The sequence below is a fragment of the Mauremys mutica genome, chromosome 8 (genome assembly GCF_020497125.1).
Source record: "Mauremys mutica isolate MM-2020 ecotype Southern chromosome 8, ASM2049712v1, whole genome shotgun sequence".
Taxonomy (NCBI): Eukaryota; Metazoa; Chordata; order Testudines; family Geoemydidae; genus Mauremys; species Mauremys mutica.
The window spans coordinates 98,786,698-98,809,002 of NC_059079.1; the positions used below are offsets into that span (position 1 = coordinate 98,786,698).

The 22,305-nt window shown below is 42.8% G+C and overlaps 1 protein-coding gene and 1 long non-coding RNA gene across 6 annotated transcripts in view; one reads left to right on the plus strand and one right to left on the minus strand.

Moving 5' to 3' along the window:
- On the minus strand, positions 1 to 21,611 carry SKP1 (S-phase kinase associated protein 1). Of its 4 annotated transcripts, none has more exons than XM_045027345.1 (6): positions 21,503 to 21,611; positions 13,363 to 13,459; positions 4,386 to 4,459; positions 2,961 to 3,104; positions 2,091 to 2,231; positions 1 to 303 (listed from the first exon to the last, which is right to left on the minus strand). In XM_045027345.1, the coding sequence occupies exons 2-6, from the start codon at positions 13,457 to 13,459 to the stop codon at positions 268 to 270; spliced, it is 492 nt and encodes a 163-aa protein (XP_044883280.1). In that variant the 5' UTR covers positions 21,503 to 21,611; the 3' UTR covers positions 1 to 267. The 4 variants fall into 4 exon arrangements, with proteins under 4 accessions (XP_044883280.1, XP_044883277.1, XP_044883278.1 ...); XM_045027342.1 differs by lacking the exon at positions 21,503 to 21,611 and adding an exon at positions 17,050 to 17,203; XM_045027343.1 differs by lacking the exon at positions 21,503 to 21,611 and adding an exon at positions 17,078 to 17,117.
- LOC123375916 overlaps positions 21,036 to 22,305 on the plus strand; it is a 14,566-nt gene continuing 13,296 nt past the window's right edge. Inside the window, exons 1-2 of one of the 2 annotated variants that reach the window (XR_006581617.1) lie at positions 21,036 to 21,139; positions 21,719 to 21,819. This is a non-coding gene — a long non-coding RNA (uncharacterized LOC123375916). Of the gene's footprint in view, positions 21,140 to 21,681; positions 21,820 to 22,305 lie in introns of those variants that run through there. The other variant, XR_006581618.1, reaches the window with a different exon arrangement.

The following is a 22,305-nucleotide window of genomic DNA, read 5'->3' on the forward strand; positions in this document are numbered from 1 at the left end:
TGCTATTTCCATACAGAATCCACACTTAGTTCAGTTTTATTCTTTGCAGAGTAAAGTAAAAAGACATCCGATTACACTGGTAAAAACTCAACCATAGGATTTAAATCTGTACTGAAAAAAAAAACACTACACATGCAAAGGGAACAACATCCTGCTAATACAACTTCATTTGCTGCTGCATTTGTCTAATATTAACAATTATAAACAGAGCAGTGCAACTAGTATTTGGAACGATCCTTACAGTGTTAGAGTGTCAGGCACAAAACTTCACTTCTCTTCACACCACTGGTTCTCTTTGCGTACCTTAAACAAGATAAAGCTTTAATTAGATGTAGTGCTACATACATGCTATTAACTTCTAAAAACTAATTAGACAAACAGTCCCAGTGGCATCCCGGATTATGCTCCTTTCCCATAAAAAAGGGTGACACTGGAAGAAATGCTGGATTTTCTTGGATGGTTGAAACTAATTTTGTAAAATATTTACCATTGCAGATTGAGAAGTTACTGAAGATAATATATGCATCTTCCAACCACTTCCTTAGGTAACTATTCATGAGTAGAACATGCAGGCTAATTAACTGGTCATCTTACTATACATCAGCAGCTGGCTGCCAACACATCTCTGTGGCTCCTGGGAAAAGGGGGGCAGCGGGTCTCTGTACACTGCCTGTGCCCAAAGCACCACCCCTGCAGCTCCCATTGGCCAGCTCCTGGACAATGGGAGCTGCAGGGGTGGTGCTGGGGGTGGAGGCAGCGCATGGAACTGCCTTCCCCCCCGCCCTAGGGGCTGCAGAAACTTGCCAGAAGCCAGCAGTGGGGGGCCACGGCAGGCAGGCTGCTGTCTGAGCCCTGCTGGACTTTTAGCAGCCCAGAGATCGCGATCGACTGGCAGAGGCTCCACAGGTTGGTGACCACTGCTATACATGATTTAGCAAGGGCTGAAGTGCACTGACTTCACACTCAAGTTCTTCACACTCTGTTCATTGATGTTTGCAGCTTCCATAGTACTCTGCTTAAAAATGGTTGTTTAATGATCATTTTAAAGGTAGACCATAAAGCACAGCTTGTTTTATTCAACCCTTTGAAAGGCCTTATTAGGGAAATTCTGAGCAGCTTGAATCTTCGCAGGTGGGTGCCCCAACACACCTACAGCTTTACTGCTGAGGCTTTTGAAAGGGCAACAAAGGACTATTTATGGCAACCCAGAATGTCCTATTACTGGTTTAGTTTCAGTGATTTACTTAGGGTTTGTCTACTCTATGGAGGTTACAGTACCATAGCTGTGCCACTGTAACCCCCCAGTGCAGACATACTACAGCGATAGAAGGGTTTTTGTCTGTCACTGTACTAACTCCATCTCCGAGTGGCAGTAGCTAGGTTGAGGGAAGCAGTCTCTCAACCTAGCTGCAGCTAACACCAGGGTCTAGGTCAGCAGAGCTACATTACTTCAGCTATGTTACTCAGGGGATGGGAAATATTTTCCCAACACCCGAGTGATCTAGGTCAATCTACATTTTAGATGTAAATCTGACCTTCGTCAAAAAAGTTTAGCAAGTCTGACATGGTGATATTAATTCACTTGTGAAAAGTGAACATGCTGGACAACATTAACTTGTAAGGGTAGGTCTACACAGGGATAAGAAACCTGCAGCACAGCCGCAGCCAGCCTAGGTCAGCTAACTTGGGCTTGCAGGGCTCTGGTTGTGGCAATAAAAAAATGCTATATAGATGCTCAGGCTGGAGCCTGAGCTCTGGGACACTCCACCCTCCCAAGGTCCCAGAGCTTGGGCTCCAGCCTGAGGCCAACCCTCTACTCAGTGATGCGTCAGCTTCGGAGCCCTAGCCCCAAAAGCCTAGTCAGCTGATCTGGGCCCGCCACAGGGTCTGTCTACACAGGGATAAACTTAAATGGCAAGTTAATTGGGGCACCAATTCTAGCACAATTGCTTTATACTTTATAACACTTAGACCAAAAATCCTAGTTTTACCTGGGAAGTCTGTGCTGAAACACATTAGCTATATCACTAGTGTGGCTACTTCAGTGTATAAGCAATCCAGAATTTAATGAAACCCAGACTATGGAGTACCTGTGCTTCTTCCTCTTCAGTGAAGTCATTCTTGATATTGAAGGTCTTGCGAATTTCTTCTGGAGTTTTCCCCTTAATCATATTTGCAACAGTCTTGCATGTGACATCAAGCAAACCTTTAATGTCTAAGTAATTTGCAGCCTGCAAAAAAAGAGTCACCAGATTTAAAGTCAGCGTTCTGCCTCTATGGATGTACAACTTAAACCAAATACAGGCTACTTTCATTTTATGATAAACATATTACTTTAGGTAGCTCGTTACAGCAGGTGTTTAAGTATATTGGACAGGACAGTCCTAGTTGAACTGTTCACAACAGTTCTAAACAAACTTAAAATTCGAGACATTCCTGTTAGAAAGGGCTTACAGAAGCCTATGAACACGGAGGTCTTCAGGGCAGCCATTTGGCTATCCAAGCAATACAGACATTGCCTGTACTAAGTGCACACCAACTTGCATACCATTAGGGTCAAGGGGAACCAGGCCTCAAAACATTAAGACTGAATTTTGAAGTTAGAAGTGGGTTCAGGCTGCTGAACAGAATCTAGTACACAATCCTATTCCAAATGAAGGAAGCTACCATGTCTGCAACAAACTTGACTCAGTTAGAAGACCTGATTACTGAACTTGAGTGCAAAGCTAAACATCAAATTTGTACTTGGGTCCACAAGTGTAGATTGGGCTGCTTAGTGTTAGGTAAGTTTTTAAAGGGCGTCCACAACACTTATTATCTTGAATGATTTTTACTATGAACTGGGGAAGTCAGACCAATTCCACCACTTCTAGGTACACCACCAAGACAAAAAAGTTCAGAAGTCTAGAGAATGTGGCTATGTGCTGAAGAGAGCATCTAATGGAACATGGACACCCTACCAGGATAAGTTCAAAAAGTGTTCCTTGGTCTACTTTCAGGAATTCTTGGTCCCACACAGGGATGTCATCTGTTCGTTTTTCCTTGTTCTCATCGTCCTCAGGGGGAGGTGGATCATCCTTGTGGTGGGTGCACCATTGGATCACCTGATATTAAGACATTAGAATCAATATAAAAAACTGTCCTTAAGCATTCTCATCAGCTCCATTTAGACTGACTTCAGATTACAGGAACAGTTACTTTCCCAAAACTGCAAAAAAAATCCATAAAATCTTGGACGCAATGTGCTGTGTCAGTGCTATTTGTGCCCGATAGTAAGACATGTACAGACCCGACAGTCTTTAATACAAGACCCTGGAATTTCAAAGCCTTTTAAAATCCTGTTGAGTGTGCCTGGGTAATGAAAGTCAGACATTCTGGGTCTGGAGATTTCCCAGAAGATATCTGAGCAGACTTACATTTGCATTAGTGCACACTCTAAACAAACATAGTATTAACGTTAAGAGCACAGCTCTAACACAAGAGGGTTAAAGTATGACCTTCGCCCTACGGTTGAGAAATGCAGATTAGTTTGCTTAACAAGAAAATTACCACCTATTGGTAGACAGTATGGTCAGGCATTAGTACTACTCTGTAGTAAAGAGTATGCATTTGTATTAGGGAGAAAACAAGTAGTTAATCTACTGATATTACATTTATTTAATCTGAATTTTGACTAGTGAAGTGTTACCTAAGCACTGCACAAGGAATAGGGGTTGCCTGCTCTTACAGTCTCCTTTTGCATTCTGGCTATGGGTTTGTAACACACTGTCCTAGCCTCACTGGTCAAGTGTGGCTTATTATAGAACTAACCCAATTCATTTCAAACATTGAAATTGGTTCAAACTCTTCCAACACAATGCAGACAGTGTCCTCAAAGAGACCTGACCTGCAAATTTGTTCCTCCTTCCATTTCACCTAGTAACAATAAATTCCAGCCAGTGCATTTAATGATCTGAACATGAGCCTCATCTTTCATTTCAATTTGGTATGCTCAAGTGAGTCCTCAGACAACACCAGCTGTAGACTTCTTGTCAAGAACCCAAGGACAAGAACAATGAGAGAGTGGATGGTGAGTTTGGTGCAAAGCATAGTATGTCTGGCAACAGCTATTATCACTGCTACTGGCCCCTCACCCTTTGAGCATTAATATGAAAATATTTGTTTTATCTGTATGATTTACAGGAAAAAAATATCTCATCTAGAAATTTAAACTGCAGTTCAACAAATCCTGCTTTTGACTGATAAACAGTTTACGTTCTAAGAAATGTAACTGGTACACGAGAAAGTTTGTTTAAATCTAGTATTTCCAGTTTTCATTAAGTGATAGCTCAGTCTACACATTTTTGTAGTTCAAAGCAACTAACAGCATCTTGGTAGCATCTTACCTTTTTTAATATAGCTGCATTAACATTTGGAAGAGGAACTGGGTCATCATCTCCTTCATCATCCATTCCCAGATCTAAGATTGGAAAGAAGATTTAGATGCTGTAACTTGCCATTCACTCATTTTTCTGAAATTCAGATGGCTTCATTAATCCACAACTACAGTATATAATTCTGATACAAATTGAGTGGATTAGCAACATTCTGTATTCAGATTATGGTTCTCCTACTGCTAAAGTAGGAAGTTAAGCATTATTAGACAAGGCTTCAGAATACCATGGCTGCATCACTTTTACATGCTATGTAACAGAATGCTCATCATACTCAAGTAGCTAATATTTTTATTTATATTATATATACACACACACGCATGTATGTTTCCTTATTCACGAAGCTATTAAATTGCCATTAGATGTTCTTTTCATCCCTATTTCACTGTAATCCCACTATTAACAGTGCTGGATAACTGGAAAGAAAAAACTCTTTAGCCACTACCAGCTTTTAGGTCCCAAATTTGCTATACAAGTGTTCCAAAAAAAGAATTCCCTTTGAATCTACTATTAAAGAGCTACTGTATGAACCACAAACCATACTTTGTCCTCTCTGCAGGATCAGTTAATACTGTAGCCAGAGAGATTTTGGGTATTTGGCTTACAAGGCATTGTATATTGAAACGTAAAAGCCATATTAGTTTCCAGAAACAAGATGGGTAAAGATATTACCTCACCCACCTTGTGTCTAATATTCCAGGACTGATACAGCTACAACACTGTATACAACAGTTAATTTCCACTCTATTTGAGGCAATGACAAGTCACTTGATCACATTAAGAAAAATCTTTTAGGGAAGGTGGTAAAACCAATAACCACTGTTTAAAAAAATTCAGAGTATACTTGAGACATATGTTAAACACATTTATACTCTACCGAGTCATCAAACTCTGAATTAAGTGACTAACAGCATCATGTAGAGAATATTGAAAGCACACTGCAATTCACAATGTAGACTAATCCATACCTGGATTGAATGACACAGGATAAATACCAACCACATTAAGGTAATTGCCCTGATTAAAAGGATGCACCATACCATTTTATTGCAAAGCAAGATATCAGAATTGGTATGTTATCTTAGTTTGAGTGCCCTGTATAAGGTTATGCAGCCATGTAAACTGATGTATAAAATTATCTATGCATTTGATAAATAACTGATCTGCATCATCCAAATACACTAAGAAATGAACTTAGTTAGAATACACCACTTTTGTACCACCACCACCTCCTCAAAGCAAGCCTACACACAATGGCTAACATGCCCATGTCCTACCTACACTGGCACTCCACAATTACCACTATTGGGAGATTTTAAACAGAAATGCTATTGTTATCCAAGTCTACTTACAGTAATGAGCTATAACAGGCATTGTTTATTTCACTGACGATCATTTTATTGGAAACTTCAAATATACTTCATTGAATGCAGCGAGAGAATCTAGTTGTCAAAGTGTTGGACTGTGGAATGAAGAATTTAAAACACTCAAAGGAAGAGAGCAGATGTGTCCTGGCTGAAGCCTCTAGCACCCCCTAACTAGGAAAGGCTGCCTCCTGCTTTCTTGGTGTCAAAACCCTATCTGTCCCTCCATCCCGCTTTCAACTGTCCAGTTTCTCCTGCTCCCCTTTAGAGATAATTCTGCATTATCAGTATATGAATCTGCAGCACAGATGTCTGGGAGCAATAGTGAGTGTTTTATTGGCACAAGGGATTCTAAAGCAGTAAGAGGCAGTGCCATGTAATTCCAGAGTTCCCAATACATGGTTTGTCTAGTGTGCTATCTATGGCATTACGTAGATTTGTTTATAAGCACTACTTCTGATTTTCAACATAAACCAAAAGCCACTGATACACTGAAGAGTTTAACAATTTTCTGAACTCTAAAAGTGGCAAGATCCCTTTGGATGGGCTTACCAAGCAACTGCTTTCTCTGCCACCTGCTGAGATAACTTTTATAACTTCCTGCTCATGTTTTCCAAGTTTTGTTTATTGGTCATGCAGAGCAGCATCACACTAAGCAGCTTTTGGTGGTGTTACAAGGTGGAAATGACAGACAAACAGTAAAAAAAAAAACCACAATTTTAAATGGCTATAGTATTTTATCCTGGGTGTCTCATCGCTAAACAATTTCTACTTGAGGGTATCCAGTCTGTTCAACTAGATCTATAAGTCATTTCTCAAAGTTAAGGCACTAACATACTCATTTTTAATGTTTGTGATTTTGCATGTAAGAGCACAGATAGGCATCCCTATTGAGAAGGATTAGGCATAGTTTGCTGTACATACAGACCATCTGGTAGACTTGCACAGATGTTTGTTTGCAATGTGTGTCAGTGGGAGATCAGAGCTAAGCATTATCCTGAATAATTTAACTGCTTTCACAAATGTTTCTGCTTTAATTTTCATGTATTGAGACTTTCTGAAGTCTCATCCAGTGCTCCAACATATGAAGAAAAGATTCACTGTATTTGGAGCTGACCAAGCCATCCCGTCTGTCCATCTTTGCAATATCTACTATAGTTTAACATTAAAAATAGTAAGCTAAGGCCACTAGGACCCAGAGTATAGAAAATTGTGTCTGCTGCTGGTGCATATATATATATTCTCTGCGCTAGATGCACAGAGATGGTGGAGTGCTGTGCTGGAGGAAGGAGACACAAGAGACAAGCAGGAGAAAAGGTGAGAGGGAATAACAGAAAGCAGCAGAAGCTGCAGGAAGAAAGAGGAGGAGGAGCCTCTTATGTACCTCTCTAGCACCCCCAGGAGCCTGGATTGATTAACACCAGCTTCTCAGGGAGCTTCCTGTTTCCTGCTGCTCCCCTGAACCCACTTGAGAACAGGCAGTCAACTGAAGTAGGAGGAGTCGGTTAGGCCCTTAAGACGCTGATATCTTCCATCACTCAGGCCCCACTACCAGCCTGCTTATTTGTCCCCTTCAGTTGAGTGTTGAGAGCCACTACAGCTGGCACAGAACAGCAGTTATGAGTGAAAGAAGAAAACGCCCCTCTGGGGCAGCATTCAGAAAAAAAGCAAGCAAAGGAAGCTTTTCTATCTAAGGAGGAAGGCGCTCTCCTGAGATATAGACACAAATGTTCACGGTGAGCCTTCCGGCCCCAGTGAGGATGAGAGTGGTGAGGCCTGATCTTCCAGTTAGAGTGAAGGTGATCTGGTAGCTACTGCAGCATCCATATCTCCATCTCAAATGGATGTAACCATGCACATTCCCAAAGAAAAGTGTAGATCAGAGAAGAGTGTGGTGGAGGCGCAAGAAATAGCTGCTGCTGAGTTTAGTTCCTGAAGTCTACAAGATAGACGACTGTGGACCCACTTGAGCAGTAGCTTGAGGGACTTTCTTGTACTGCATGGACCACAGCAAGTGAAAAGCTCCATGTTCCCCAAAGACAATGAAAATAGAAGTCTCCATCCAACACATTACTGTCATGAAATACCCAATGGTGACAAAATGGAGAGGCCATGGCTTATGTACTCAAAAACCCAGAATGCTGCATACTGTTTTTGTTGCAAACTCTTCCAGTCTAATGTTCCAGCCACATTGGGTTCTACAGGAACAAAGGACTGGAAAAATCTTGCTAGGAATATGGCTTGCCATGAGAAGGCAACAAATCACCAGAGAGCATTCCATAGGTGGAAAGAGCTTGGTATGAGACTAAGGTTAAAGGCCACAACAGATGATCAGCATTAAGAGAAGATTGCATCAGTGTCTCTTTAGTGGCAAAATGTTCTGAAAAGGCTCGTTGCTATTGTGAGAATGCTTGTTACCCAAAACCTAGCACTGTGTGGCACTTCTGATCAGCTGTATGTGCCAAACAGTGGATGGAGCTGATGGCTGAGTTTGATGCTGTACTCCAGAAGCATCTAAGAAGAATCACCAACCAAGAAATGTACACACACCACTTCCTTGGAAAAACAATTCAAAATGAGATCACACAGTTACTGGCAACAAACTCAAACAGAAGATTGTGGCAGATCTGAAGTCAGCAAGATATTACTCTTATTCTGGATTGCACATCTGACATCAGCCATACAGAACAAATGACTTTAATGGTGCATTTGGTAACAACAACAGAACCTAGTGAAAATGTCCCTGCAATGGTGACTGTCAGAGCATTTTCTAGAATTTATTGACATTGATGATACTACAGGAGCTGGTATGACAAATGTGCTTCTTAAAAAGCTAGAAGATATGAGAATTGTGAGAGCTGACTGAGAGGTCAGGGCTATGATAATGGTGCCAACATGAGAGGAAAGAACAGAGGAGTGCAGGCATGAATCCGAGAGTTAAACCCTCGAGCTTTTTTGTCCCATGCAGTTCTCATTCATTGAACTTGGTTGTCAGTGAAGCAGCATCAGTTTCTAGTGAGGCTGCTGAATTTTTTTAAATGTAATTCAAAGCATCTATGTATTTTTCTCTGCATCAACTCATTGATGGCAAATTTTGAAGCAACATCTGGGAACATCCTCTGACACTGAAACCACTGAGTGGCACACAATGGGAAAGTCAAGTGGAGATGAGAGAGCCTATCAAACACCAAATTGCGAAGACAGATGGTGCCATAATTGCCATTATGGAGGATAGTGCTATGACAGGAACTGTTTGTGGGAGAACAGTGGCAGAGGGAAATGGAATCACCAGAAACATACATAACTTCAAATTTCTGTGTGGCTTAATGTTGTGGCATGACATACTGTTTGAAAATAAATGTTGTAAGCAAGAGACTCCAAGGTGTTGACCTTGATATATCTGAAGCAATGGAACAACTGGACAAAGCAAGGTCTTACCTACAGTCTTACCAGTCAGATGAGGGATTTCAAAACATTCTGAAGAGTGCAGAAGTTGGCAGAGAGCACACTGAAGCTATTTTCCCACCCATTCAAGAATACAAGGGTCACCGAAGACGACATTTTGATTATGAGGCACAGGATAATCCCATAAGAGACCCCAAACAATTCAAAGTTGAATTCTATAACCAGGTCCTAGATTGTACAATACAGTCAGTTGAAGAATGTTTCACACAGGTCAAGGAACACAGCAGTATATTTGGAATGTTGAATCATATTCCAAAACTTCTCACTATACCTGAAGACGACCGACACCCCCAATGCAGGGCACTAGAGACAGTGTTGACATATGATGACATGCCCGATATTGATGCGAGTGATTCAGGTGATGAACTGAAAGCCCTTTCAAGATACATTTCAGCAGGATCAACTCCAAAGGCTGTTCTGGAATAAATGCGCACAAAGATGACCACCATCCTCTTTCCAAATGCTTTTGGTTGCTCTGCGCATACTTTTAACACTTCCTGTAACAGCTGCCGGTGGAGAATGCAGCTTCTCCAGGCTGAAGTTAATTTAAAAAAAAAAACAAAAAACACCCACACATCTACGCTCCACAATGACACAGGAGAGGCTGGTCGGCCTTGCAACCATCTCAATGGAGCATGAGGTGGCCCAGATGGTGCACCTTCAGGAAGCTTCAAGTCTTCGCAACCAAGGCAACATGGAAAGCACCATTTTGATTATTCAAACAGATAAAAATGCCAGTGTTTACTATGCAGACAAGGAAAGTTACATTTGCTGTTCAGGAATTTGAAAGTTAAGTATTTTTTAAAATTTTTGAACAAGACATTTTAAGTTGTTAGTTCTCCTTTATTGGGGTAGGTAGCAGAGCAATACCATGAGAGAAGTAGAACAAAAAGAAGGCAAAATTGAGACCTTTCAAAGTTTTGGCCCAAGCAAGGGTGCATGGGGGCATTATCTGAGCTCCCCGCCTCAGGTGCCAAAATGTTGTGGGCCAGTCCTGCATCTGCTCAAAAGGTATTCTTGTCTTCTCCCCAACTGCCTCACAACAAGGCAAGATAGACTTCAAACCTCAAGGACAAAAACAGGAAAGCTAGCTATCTAAGAAACAAGTTGCCTAAATAAAACCAACATTAACATGGAAAATTGAACTGAAACAAGAAAAATGGTATGCATAATCTAACCTTTACTCTGTAGGAGGTACACTAGAGAAAGCAACCTCTTACAAGTTTTAGAGATGTATCCTTTCTACCCACTAACATTGGTGTCACAGAGCAGGTCAGAAAGGCCCCCCCAGTTTCTAGTGTATTGCCACACCCCCACTGCAATAATATAGTCCGATCCTCAATGTTCAAGAGGAAGCCTGTTTCCATAAACCCAGACACTTGGACAAAAATATTTAGATAAATTTTACTCTCAGGAGTGATGTCTAAAACAAATTTAATTCAGACTCTCACTATTGTAATCACTGATCAAGTAAATGGTTCCCCCTGTTGTACTTATTTTGGTAAAAGGCTTTTTGGAGACATATCTGCAAATTAGTTGTGCAGAAGTCCAAATTAGCATCTTAAGAGGACTTCTAACAGTCAGCCTGAGGATGACGAATGCAAATTTGCCTTTCAGACTATCCCTGACCAAAACAGCTCAACCATGAAAACAGCTCACTGCCTATAAAAACAGTTTAAATTTTCAACTGTATTCAATATGAATTTGACATTGACAAATTTGTCACAGTTGAGGAAATAACTGCATTTAGAAACAAGCAACTTTTCTGACATCTTGGGAAAAGATATGAAATAAGACGTGAATGAGTACTGGATAGGCTCTCTCTCTGAAGTAGCAGTGCCAGTTCAAGTGAACCAGCAGATGTGGGGGGGGGGAGGAGGAAGAGGAGGAGAGAGAGACTACAGCACATCTATAAGCGGGACTGTAGTTTGGAAGGAGACTGCCACCCGTGTCACAGGTGAAGGTTTCATGATAGACACCCTGGGGCAGACACTGCTCAAGGCCACTGGCACTTAACACCATGTCATAACTCTGCTCAAAACAGGCTAAAAGCAACAGTGATAAGGACTCCAGTGCTGAAGCCTCGTATGTACCAGGGCTTCCACCAACTGGTAATTTTTTGCCAAAAAAGCCTAATGTAGACTATTCCTGAGGGATTCTGTACCAAAAATAAAATAAAAACTCTGTATACAGTATTTTAAAATTCTTCCAAATTTATTTGTCAATAAATAAATGGAGGCTCCAGCATGGCAGTAGGGAGCTCAGGCCACTGGCTGCACAGAGGTGGGAGATCACCCTGCAGCCCCCATGCACGGGACACAGCGGTGAAGCTGCACCCAACCTTGACAATGCAAGGGCCAGGTCTGTCCAAAAAACACCCTGAGGCCTTACCCCTCCAAACCAGGGCAGGCTCAGACTGGCAGGATCCGAGTGTGGAGGGATCCAAGTGAGGTGAGAGGGCTTTGGGTGGGGCAGTCTAGGTGCAGTCGGCTCAGTGGAGGGCCACGGGAGGGAGGATCTGGATTCACAGGAGCTCCTTGGAGGTGCTGGGGCAATGGGACTCTGCAGAGGAGTCCAGGTGAAGGTGGTTGGAGACTGCAAGAGGCTATGCAGGGAGGAGCAGCTGCCTGTATAGTGACTGACCCTCCCCCCACAGCTGAAGGAGCAATGGGAGCAAGAAGCTGGCGTGGATGAGATGCAGCACTTCCAGCAGCCAGGGGAGGCTTCTGGTGGTGGGTCTGACCAGGGGAAGAGGAATTCCGGTACTCCCCTGCCCAGCTGGGACTAGGACGATAGGCACCAGTCTTGGCATCCCCCTCTGCGGCATTACCTCTCCACCAGCTGTTCTGGGTGCCTGAAACAATGTGCCCGAACTTCTGGAGAGGGGTGTGAAACCGCTCTTACAGCTTCACTTTGCTTCCCCATCAGAAAGTCATTTTTCTGTGGGGAAGCAAAGAAATCTGAGGGGGACATGAATTCTACCCAAACAGTGATGCAAAATTCCCTCAGGAGTTGTAGACAAGGTTTAAGAGAAACACTCATACCACAGACATGTCAAATACAGAGGTGCATTTTACAGAGGCTATGCTGACACCACAACTTCTACAATAGAAAGTCAAACAAAAGAAAGATATCTTCCAGGTGATGTGAAAACTATCTAGTAGACTTGCACTGAGTCTGTCCTCTGTTGTAAGCTGCCAACAGTGGGAGGTTAATGTAAATGAGACCTTGAGACATGCTGGGTATTTCAGTTTTAAAAAGCAGCAACAGTTAAAGATTCAGACAATAGGGCCAGTGATACAGCTGTCACCATTTACTTTAAAAAAAAAAACCACACTCACTTTCATCTCTTAGCTTTGATGTTTAAGTTATGTTTGTTGTACTATAGTGTACGTCTTCACTACCGGCTGGATCGGCGGGTAGCAATCGATTTCTCGGGGATCAATATATCGCGTCTCATCTAGACACGATATAGCGATCCCCGAATGCGCTCCTGTTGACTCCGGAACTCCACCAACACGAGCAGCGGTAGCGGAGTCAACATGGGGAGCCGCGGACGTCGATCCCGCGCCGTGAGGACGGTAAGTAATTCGATCTAAGGTACTTCGACTTCAGCTACGCTATTCACGTAGCTGAAGTTGCGTATCTTAGATCGATCCCCCCCAGTGTAGACCTGCCCTTAGTAGCCATCATACAAAGCCAGTAAATTCAACCCATAATAGAAGTGTTTTGTGGAGATTAGCTATTTAGCATGATCACATGCCTAGAATCAATTTGTGTTACTTGCCTACCACCACAAATCAGTACCTGTACTTTAGGTCTAAATATCCAAGTAGGTTGCACATCAAAACTCATCTCTATCTTACAACTAGACCATAAAAATCCACACTTAAGTGTTGCTTGCAAAAGTTTTTGCTTTGCTATTTGTGGTTGTACTAATCCCTTCCCTTACTACTATATCTGTGCCTAGGATAGTGCTTCCAAGAACCATTTAAGTGGAGTTGTGGTAATGCACCTCAGTTTTTAAAAATTCTGATTTGAGTGACGTTTCCTGGGATACTAGTTTGCGATAAGCCTTTATCTCAAATCTGCAATCTTACCTTCCAACATAGTCTTGATAGTTACAGATTGCTTTGCAATTTCAACGTCAACTTCAAAAATTTCTCCATCTGAACTCTGTAGTTTAATTGAAGGCATCTAAAACATGAGAAAGTCACTAGTTATTTTCATGCAATAGTTTGCAGAGAAGTTAGTGTAATACAAAGTGCTGTTCAAGTTATAAAAGCCATCTTTACCATTCACATTGCCTCTTCAAGACAAATGCCATCAAGATGGGACACACCATTTTATATGGAAAAGAAAATAAGTGTCCCCCATACAATCAGAGACATTTTTACAAAAGTTACTGTTTGGATAAACAAGTCTTAATTCACTACTTCTAGATTAAAGCATCTGAGGATGAGAGAGTGGAAAAGGAGTAATCTAAGATTGAGCTAAGCAATTAGGAAGTGTCTAATATGTTGAACAAGAGGCCAACACATTTCACATTTAAATTTTAGGGCAATGATGCAATGTGAATGAATGCCAGCCATATGTTGGCAATACTACAGATGCAATAGCATCCTTCCCTCATCTTGAATATGGTTTTAAGTGACGCACCAAAACTGCCTTGTAAGATTACTGCTTCTTGTTGCAGCGTGTGTGTTTGAGTTTCCTGTAGGTATTTTATTAGGAGTCTGATTATGAAGCCTCCCAAAATTGATTGTCCTAAGAGTTATGCTACAGCTCAAATACTAGTTATAGGCTTGATGAGGAAGTTATGGGTGAGGTTCTATGGCTATGCAGATGGTCAGACTAGATGATAACGGTGCCTCACTGCCTTAAAATAAATATATATCTCTCTATATCTATCTCTATCTATCTATCTATCTATCTATCTATCTATCTATATATATCTACCTACAAGTCCTTCAAGTGCTTCTGAAGTCAGGCTACTTCAAATTGTTGAAACCAGCTTTAATTCATTACAACTAATATGTAAGCTGTATTGGTGAATTTCTCCAGTTAACAGCTAACAGAAGAAGAAAGCAAGCTTGCTTCTACTGCAGTGTTAAAGAATTAGTCTAGACTAATTGGTTCTATATTAGCTGTGAAAGTGATTTGCTTTAACAGGAAAGATCTTTGAAGGCAGCTATACTTGGAGAAGAGTCTGTGTGAAGTCATTAGCCCTAGTGCCTTCAATGCCTCAAGACCTTTTTTTGGTCATTTATTACCTATGTGTTGTTTAGCTTTGCAGAAGGATATTACAGTTTAGAGCTCCTTTAGTGGATATAAGAGAGCTAAGTCATGCATCATTTAATGCAGCCAGACAATCCAGTTCAAAACCTGTTAGAAAAAGCTTTAGGGACAAAAGGTACAAAAAGGTTAGGAGGCTTAAGATTCCACAGACCCAAGATCTACTGCAATTAAAGCAGCTGACTGGCTGTATCTCTTTCAGCTAGCTTGCATTATCTGCTCCACAGGGCAGACTCTAGCATGTCAATACTGCTGATCCTGACTACTGCAAAAAAAAAAAAGCAGCGCCCAATGAAGCCCAGCCAGTGCAGGTTATTAAGCAGCACACAAGCTGAATATAGAACCTCATCGGAGAGGATGAATGCAATCTCAATTTATGTTTGGCAGAGTTAGAGCCAATCCGTTAACCCCATATGTAGATATTACATCTTAAGTGGTATGGGTATTTTTGGATGGACTCACTCATGATCACTGCATCTCTCATTGAAGTATGATACTGAATTCATTGCTGCAATGTTACAACTACGGTTTCTCTTTTAAGAGTGCTGAATATTGATTAAAGTTACATGAATTCAATATTAGTAAGCAGACCAGTCCTACAATGAGAAGTTAAGATTGCTCAAGTACAAATCTAGCTTCATATTTGCTAGATATAAATATGACTTCACATCTAAAACAGTCACCCCTGCAATCTCTTACGGGGAGGGGGGAAATCAATCAGCAACAAGACAGTCTATTTTTGACTATTTAGACTTCCAAAATGTCAAGGAAACTAATAACATACAGACAGTAAGTTATAGCTTCCAGTTTGTTTAGCGTCAATACAGCAAATTTCTATTAAGTGTAATTTGATTTACATCATAGCACTGCTTGTTCCATAAGCAGACTGAGTCAGCATTATTTTTAAATGCCCTATTTTCAGTCTAACTACGTTAAAATATTCAGTGAAGGGAAAGTCTCATACATCTAAGTATTTTAACTGTATGATGCCATATAGAAATTACTGCTTATTGTGATCAGAAAATGCAAGACTTTCTTTAAACTGAAATTTTCATATTTGGGATTTACACTTCTCCCTTCAAGTGAATGTTTTTTGAAAGAAGCAATTTCAAGTTGTTTGTTTATCAGAGTGACAGTATCAAGTTTCCTTGTATATCCAGTCCACATGCATGACAACTGCATTGACACAATAGGTTGAGTAGTTATTAGCATGACCTGATTAACTAGATGACATTAAGCAGCACAGAATATTTTCATACAATGAATAGTTTAAAGTTAACCACAGCATCTTGACATTATACCTATTCGGATCTCGCCAGCCAAAATTTAGTCATGTTAAGGTGCAACGAATGCAAGAAGTGCAAAATTAATGTTCATACATGCCTAGGTTGTACACATCTAGGATTATTACATAATTCTGCATGATGGAATATATCCATAGATTTTGCCTGATCAAATTCAGTCAATGCAAAACTATTTACATTAAGGGCAGTTTCACACATTAGTTTTAGTCCATAATTCAAATACACATTGTGAAACTGATGTGATCAAACAGGGCTTTATTGTTAGAAGTCTTAATCAAAAGGACGTTTTAAGTAGTTTAATTCTCATTATCAATCATAGGGATCAGTGTTTATATTTCGTTAGTAAAGAAGAGACTATCTCCTGCAAGAGGAATATAATTTGCAGTGTATAACTTGGAAAACAAGTTAGCCTCAGATACCAGTACAGCTCAGTGACTAAGCAGAACAGTGCTGGGCCTGTATTTGACAACACTTAATCAGGTAACGTTTTATTAATTATTATTATTGTTTTTAAGGGATGTACTTAAATTACAGCATTATGCTCACATTTTACTGGCCCTAGCCGCTCAGCTCAACCATTTACGGTATCTTTAGCCAACTCTGTGCCCTGCGAAGCTGTTAAAGCACGTACTCCGGGCTCTTCCCCGGTATTTCTCACACTCCCCATCCGTTCATAAGGGCCACGTTTCAGACACTCGTTTAACGGTTCTCGTCGCAAGGTCTGACAAACACACACGCTAGAGAAATGCTCCGTGGTGGAGCCCAGGGCAACGCGCGACCCAGCCGAGCAGAGAGCAGACCGGGGTTTGTTTGCGCTTCCAGGGCTCAGGGAGAGCCTGCGACCCGAGCAGCACCCCGCGCCTCCCCAGGCCGGCCTGCCCTTCGCCCAGGCAAGCCCGCGGCCCTCCCGCCATGAGCGGTACGAAACCCCGCGGCCCCCGCCCCACCTGGAGGAAGAGGAGGCTCCCCAGGGAGCAGGCCGCAGCCCGTAGCAACCACCTGCCGACACCTCCCCACTTTCCTCCGCGCAGGGCCAGGCCCCGCTTCCCCCAGGCGGCCGCTGCGGCCTCCATCCCCGGCCGGGCCCAGAGCCCTCGGCCCCGCCCAGCGCTGCTCCCGGGATCGCCAGCCCCACCGCGGGCAGGCGCAGCCCGGCTAGGGCCCGAGACCCGAGCCGTCGGCCCTCACCGCGAGACGACGGCGCCCGGCTCTTCACCCCTCCGCGCTGACCGAGACCCGGCGGCAGCAGCTGCAGCTAGGGCCCGACTGCGGCGACGCCTTTTATACCGCGGGGCGGGGCGGGACTCCGGGAGGTGGAAGACGAAGGACCCCCGCTGCCTCACAGACCAGCTGTAGGTGTCCGCGCCGATCGCCTGAGTGACCGTGAGGAAATGTAAAAATGCAGCCCGCCCGCGGGACACAAACGCCCTCCTCACCTCCGCCTTAGATACAGGGGAGTGAAGGGGAAGGGATTTCATGCATGTAAACAGATTGGGGGAGTTAGGCAACCGCCACGGCCTCTTTCAGGCGGAGGGTGCCCCTGCCAGAAAAGCTGCCTCACATGGCAACGGCAACAGCCTCATAGTGGATGGAGGGGGCCTACCCCAGCACGTGGTTGTTCCCATGGCCCCGCCTCTAGCCAGCAGCTTCTCACACCCCACCCCACCCCACCGCCTTCCTCACCCACCAGGAGGCAGGAGTGCAGACTCCTCCAGCACTAAGCCCTCCTGGCTTCTGTTCCCAGTTCTAGCTTTGGTCTGTCTCATGCCCCATTGGCAAAATGGGAGGGATGATATTTCCATGGCAGGATTCATTAATACCTGTCAGGCAGGGGCCACATCCTCTTTATGAGTTTGTAGCATGATCCTGATCAGATCCTCGCGGTACAACTACTGTATAGATCATACTGATACTCCTCCAATGCAGTTTTCAAAATGTATCATAACAAATCTCAGGGCAGTTTGGACATGTAGGTGTTACTGAGCTAAACACCTCAGCCACTCTGTCCTTGGTAGGAACAAAATTCAGCCTCCTGCTCCAAAAAAAAAAAAGACCCCTAACACTTGCAGTAAAGGGAAATCTTCACCAGCTCTGTCAAGTGCACCTCATTTTTAGAGATTCCCAAAGTTCCCCTAACAATAAAAATGAGGGAACTCCACTTTGTGTAGAAGGTAGAGAACATGAATATTAAACAGGTTATAGCAAAGTTATTTTCACTATAAAAGAATGAAACCTACAACATTTTAAGATTCCTGTATGAATCATTTTTGTGTCCTTCATTTTGATTCTCTGACCCACACATTTGTGCCTCTGCAGGTGCATGATTTTCATTAACTGTTAACAGTATAGGGCCAATGCCACACAGTTGAGAGGTTCTGATTCTATCCTGTGGAGGGTGGGGTAACTCACAGGATTATGATTGCATAACTACATATATTTTACTCTATACCTCAGAAGGCTGAGTCAACTCTGCGAAGATTCATAGCTCTGCTTTCAAGGTATTGAAATGCCTGCATGCACTGCAAGTATAAAACAATGAAAGTCACAGTTGTCAATTCCTCTGAGCGAGCTAGGGTTACAATCATTGTCTGAAGAAGGGAGTGACACAAAAACTAGGCTATTAAAAAAGCAGCAATTTAATCTAAAAACTGCATGTCAGCTAAAATCCTTACATTAGTGTGTTAATGCGGTCAATTGTTACATTAAACCCCATCTCCACTAAGGGAAATGCCATGTCTCTACTGCAGCACTTGATTTCTGAAGAAAGGTTGGCTCAGTGCCATCTCTTGCAAAGAAATGGCCTAGCGCCCTCAGGCACCATTCACAACATTAGTACTAGAATAAAACACTATTCAGAGTAAGCCTGATTCAGTTTAAGGGCTTACTTGTATGGCTCCTGTCATCCTCTCAATCTTCAGTGTGAGGTAAAGTTTCAAAATCAGAGATCTAAGAAAAATAATGGTGAGAGAAGCTTAAAATAATGGATTCATTCTGTATTACTTCAGTTTCTTGAGTCATCCTTTCAGATGTAAACACAATAAAACCTTGCCTTACACAACCACTCACCGGAGTAGCCAACATTTGGTCTTTAAACAAAATCATATTGGAGATCTTGAGGATAATTTTAAATTGTTGCTTAAGACAATGGTTTGCCAATCTAAACTGGAAATTTATAACCATATAGCTGGATAGCAGTTTCACACTAGTTTATGTGGCACAGTTAAATTTGGGTCTAACTGGTGATGTCCCATGGCTCCAAACTCCATGCCTCCATTGAGCTCCAAGCAGGTGGACGGAACCTGCCTCTGAGTGGAGTCCCCTTCATAGACATCAGTAGGAGTCTGCCAGCATGGAGCTCATAGCAGTAATTGGCCCTTGGGCCCAGAACCTCAAAATACTTAGGCATTGTTCTGCTCCATGTTGCAACACCTAACCCCTACGGCAGTCTGCAGCCTAGCGGAACCCTCAACCCTAAGCTAGGTGCCCAGACTCCATATACAATGCAGGAAACAAATTAGGCACCTAAGCAAGGGATCCTCAGAAGCCAGAAAACTGCGTAAGCAGCTGACCCGGTGCTCTCATGCTCACCCTGTATTTCCCTTTACCACCAGCTTTTTTGCAGATGCTATGTGTGACGGGACTCCTGGAGTGCAACCTGGACTGTGGGACCACTGAGCCCTCTGTTCCACCAACCTGGGGCATCCTTCTCACACTGTGAGGCTGTTGTTAAGCCACAAACCTCTGGCAGGTACTACACTTACACAGACATCCACAGGCAGGGACACACATAGGGTGACCAGATGTCTTGATTTTATAGAGACAGTCCCAATTTTTGGGTCTTTTTCTTATATAGGCTCCTATTATCCCCCACCCCCTGTCCTGATTTTTCACATTTGCTGTCTGGTCACCCTAGATACACACAACTGAGTTACATGGATGCTTTGCCAGCCACTCACGCAACAAGAGAGAGGCTCCAAACAATCCCCCCCACCCCACTCCTCCAGCTCCCCAGCCTTGCTCCCTGGAACTGTACCATCTTGCCCTGTTCAGAAGCCTGACCAGTGTAAATTCATTACCCAGTCCGGTCCTCCCCTGATGTGAAGAGGACACACATTAGCCTTTGTAACCTGAGCAGAGATTTCCTAAGCACTTCAACCAAAACATACTGTTTTAGGTAAAATATAGAACAGATGTATTAACTACAGAAAGATAGCTTTTAAGTGATTATAAGTAGCAAGCATAGAGATCAAAGTTGTTTACTTAAGAAACAAAAATAAATTTGCAGTCTGAGTTCTGCAAACTAAATAGGATTTGAATCAAGCGGTGTCTCATCCTGACAGATGGTACAATCCTCAAACATGCGGGACTCTTTTCCAGCCTGGGATCACCCTGACCAGTTCAAAGCCTTTGTCAGCCAGACATTTCTTCCGGGTGTGGAGTTGGGGAGGGCGGAAGAGAGGTCAAGTGATGATGTCATTTCCCTTCTTTTATAGTTTCTTCCAGATTACTGGAAAAATATATGCTTGTGACTTGAGGGTCCGCCCCTATTGGTCAAGCAGTCTATTGTCTATGTCAGGGATGGGCAAACCATGGCTCCCGGGCATTCCCTCACTTAGTGTGAGAATCCTGCTTCACGGTCTCGAGGGCTTTGGCTTGAGTTAGGCCTCCAAGTGGCTCATTAGCTGTGGGGTGGCATCAGCACTTAGGCGAGACTGCAAACACCAACCAGCAGAAACACAGATGCCTGCAGGGCTAGGCAACAGTTTTGAAAATGTCACCATTTTAAAATTGGTGGACTGAGGTACCTAAAGAGGCAGATAGGCACCTAAATACCTTTGAAGATATGGGCCTAATTAATTAATAGTGCCTGTCCATTTTAAAGTAGAAAGACAGACAGAAAGACCTCTAAACTGCAGTTAATGTAGTAACCTGGTGGTCCTAGTACTGTCACCCTTGTCTTCTTCCTCCCGAACCACCCCCACTGTGTTCTTCAACTCCCTGTTGGTCTTGTCCCTATGTTGGACCACTAGTCCCTTCAAAGTAAGCTCTTTAAACTACCTTTTATTTGCTGTTGATATAGCATCCAGTACAATGAATACCTGATCCTGATTGTGGCCTCTGGGTGATACTATCATAATACATAATTTATATTAATTATTATACCTGTCCTGTGCACTTTATCTTGTCTTTATATTATTAGAATTGTTAATCTGCTTTGCTTAGCCCAAGTACAAATACAGTAGACCGAAGCTGAGAATATCCTGTCACACTCCAAGATGTAAGTCACTAATTGCCTTTAAGAGTCTTGTTTTCCCAGAACTAGCAGAACCAGTCTCATCTAGCAGGATAGTGTCACCAGAGAGAGAACACAGACTTCCTGGGGACTCAGACAATAGCATAAACACATCCAACAAGACAGATGGGAGAAAATATTAACGATAAAGATGCCTGTGGAGTCAGTGGATGGGAAAAGAAACCACATATACTTAACTTCGTCCTGCTGTTATTTGTTTGTATTTTGTTGTTGAACTACTCCCCAATAAGCAAGTAGAGGTGGGAGGATGTCATGGAATACTGTAGATAAGTGAAATGTGTGTCCAAATGTTATACCAAGGGAATGAATCTTTTGTTGTATACTTACCAGTCTTCAAAAGAGAATTAGCACATAATTTTCTGAAGCTGTCTGCAACCAGCCTCTTCCACCAGGGAAAGGTGTTTCCATGGCCAGATTATTGAGGCATACACAACATAGGCCGAGGCCTAAAGCCCGCATTGTGAAGTCATGTGATGACCTTTTTTTTTGGGTAAATGAAAGCTGATGTTCTGATGTAAGTTTCTTGTTTTCCTGGTTACAAAGAAAAGCTTGAAACCGTGATGTGGGACCAGTGCATTGATGTCTTCAGAGAGCCTGAAACAAAAGCTCTGAGAGATGAGAATTGCTCCATGGATCTCACTGAGGTATTAATTCCCAGACTCTCTGCTCCAGGGGACCCCACTAACACCATCTCAGCAGAAGATTCTATAGCCATGTCTATACTAGGGGAAAAAGCTGTGTGTTTAACACCTCTTAACATGTTAAAACCATAGTGTAGTGTTAAAACCTCCACATAAATGAGACAAGTAGTAGTTCTAACACATTAGCTGGATGAAGTAAACCTAGGCTCCCTCTTAGGGTTGGACCCTGAGCAGCTAACACATATGAAAATACAAATTGCTCTGTCTAAACTAGGGTTTTTACATTCTATAAATACTTTTTTCCTAGTAAAGACTAGGCCTATGTGTTGAAGAGTGCAATAACCAAGACCCATCCACCCCAGCTGCTGGGAGTAAGTACTGAGGGCTACCTCGATACACCTGTGACGGGTTGGGTCACAGAAACCCCCTTGGGACTCTCCCCTGATTACTGAGACTACCTCTGAGCCCGTTTTCCCTGACAGCTTGGGA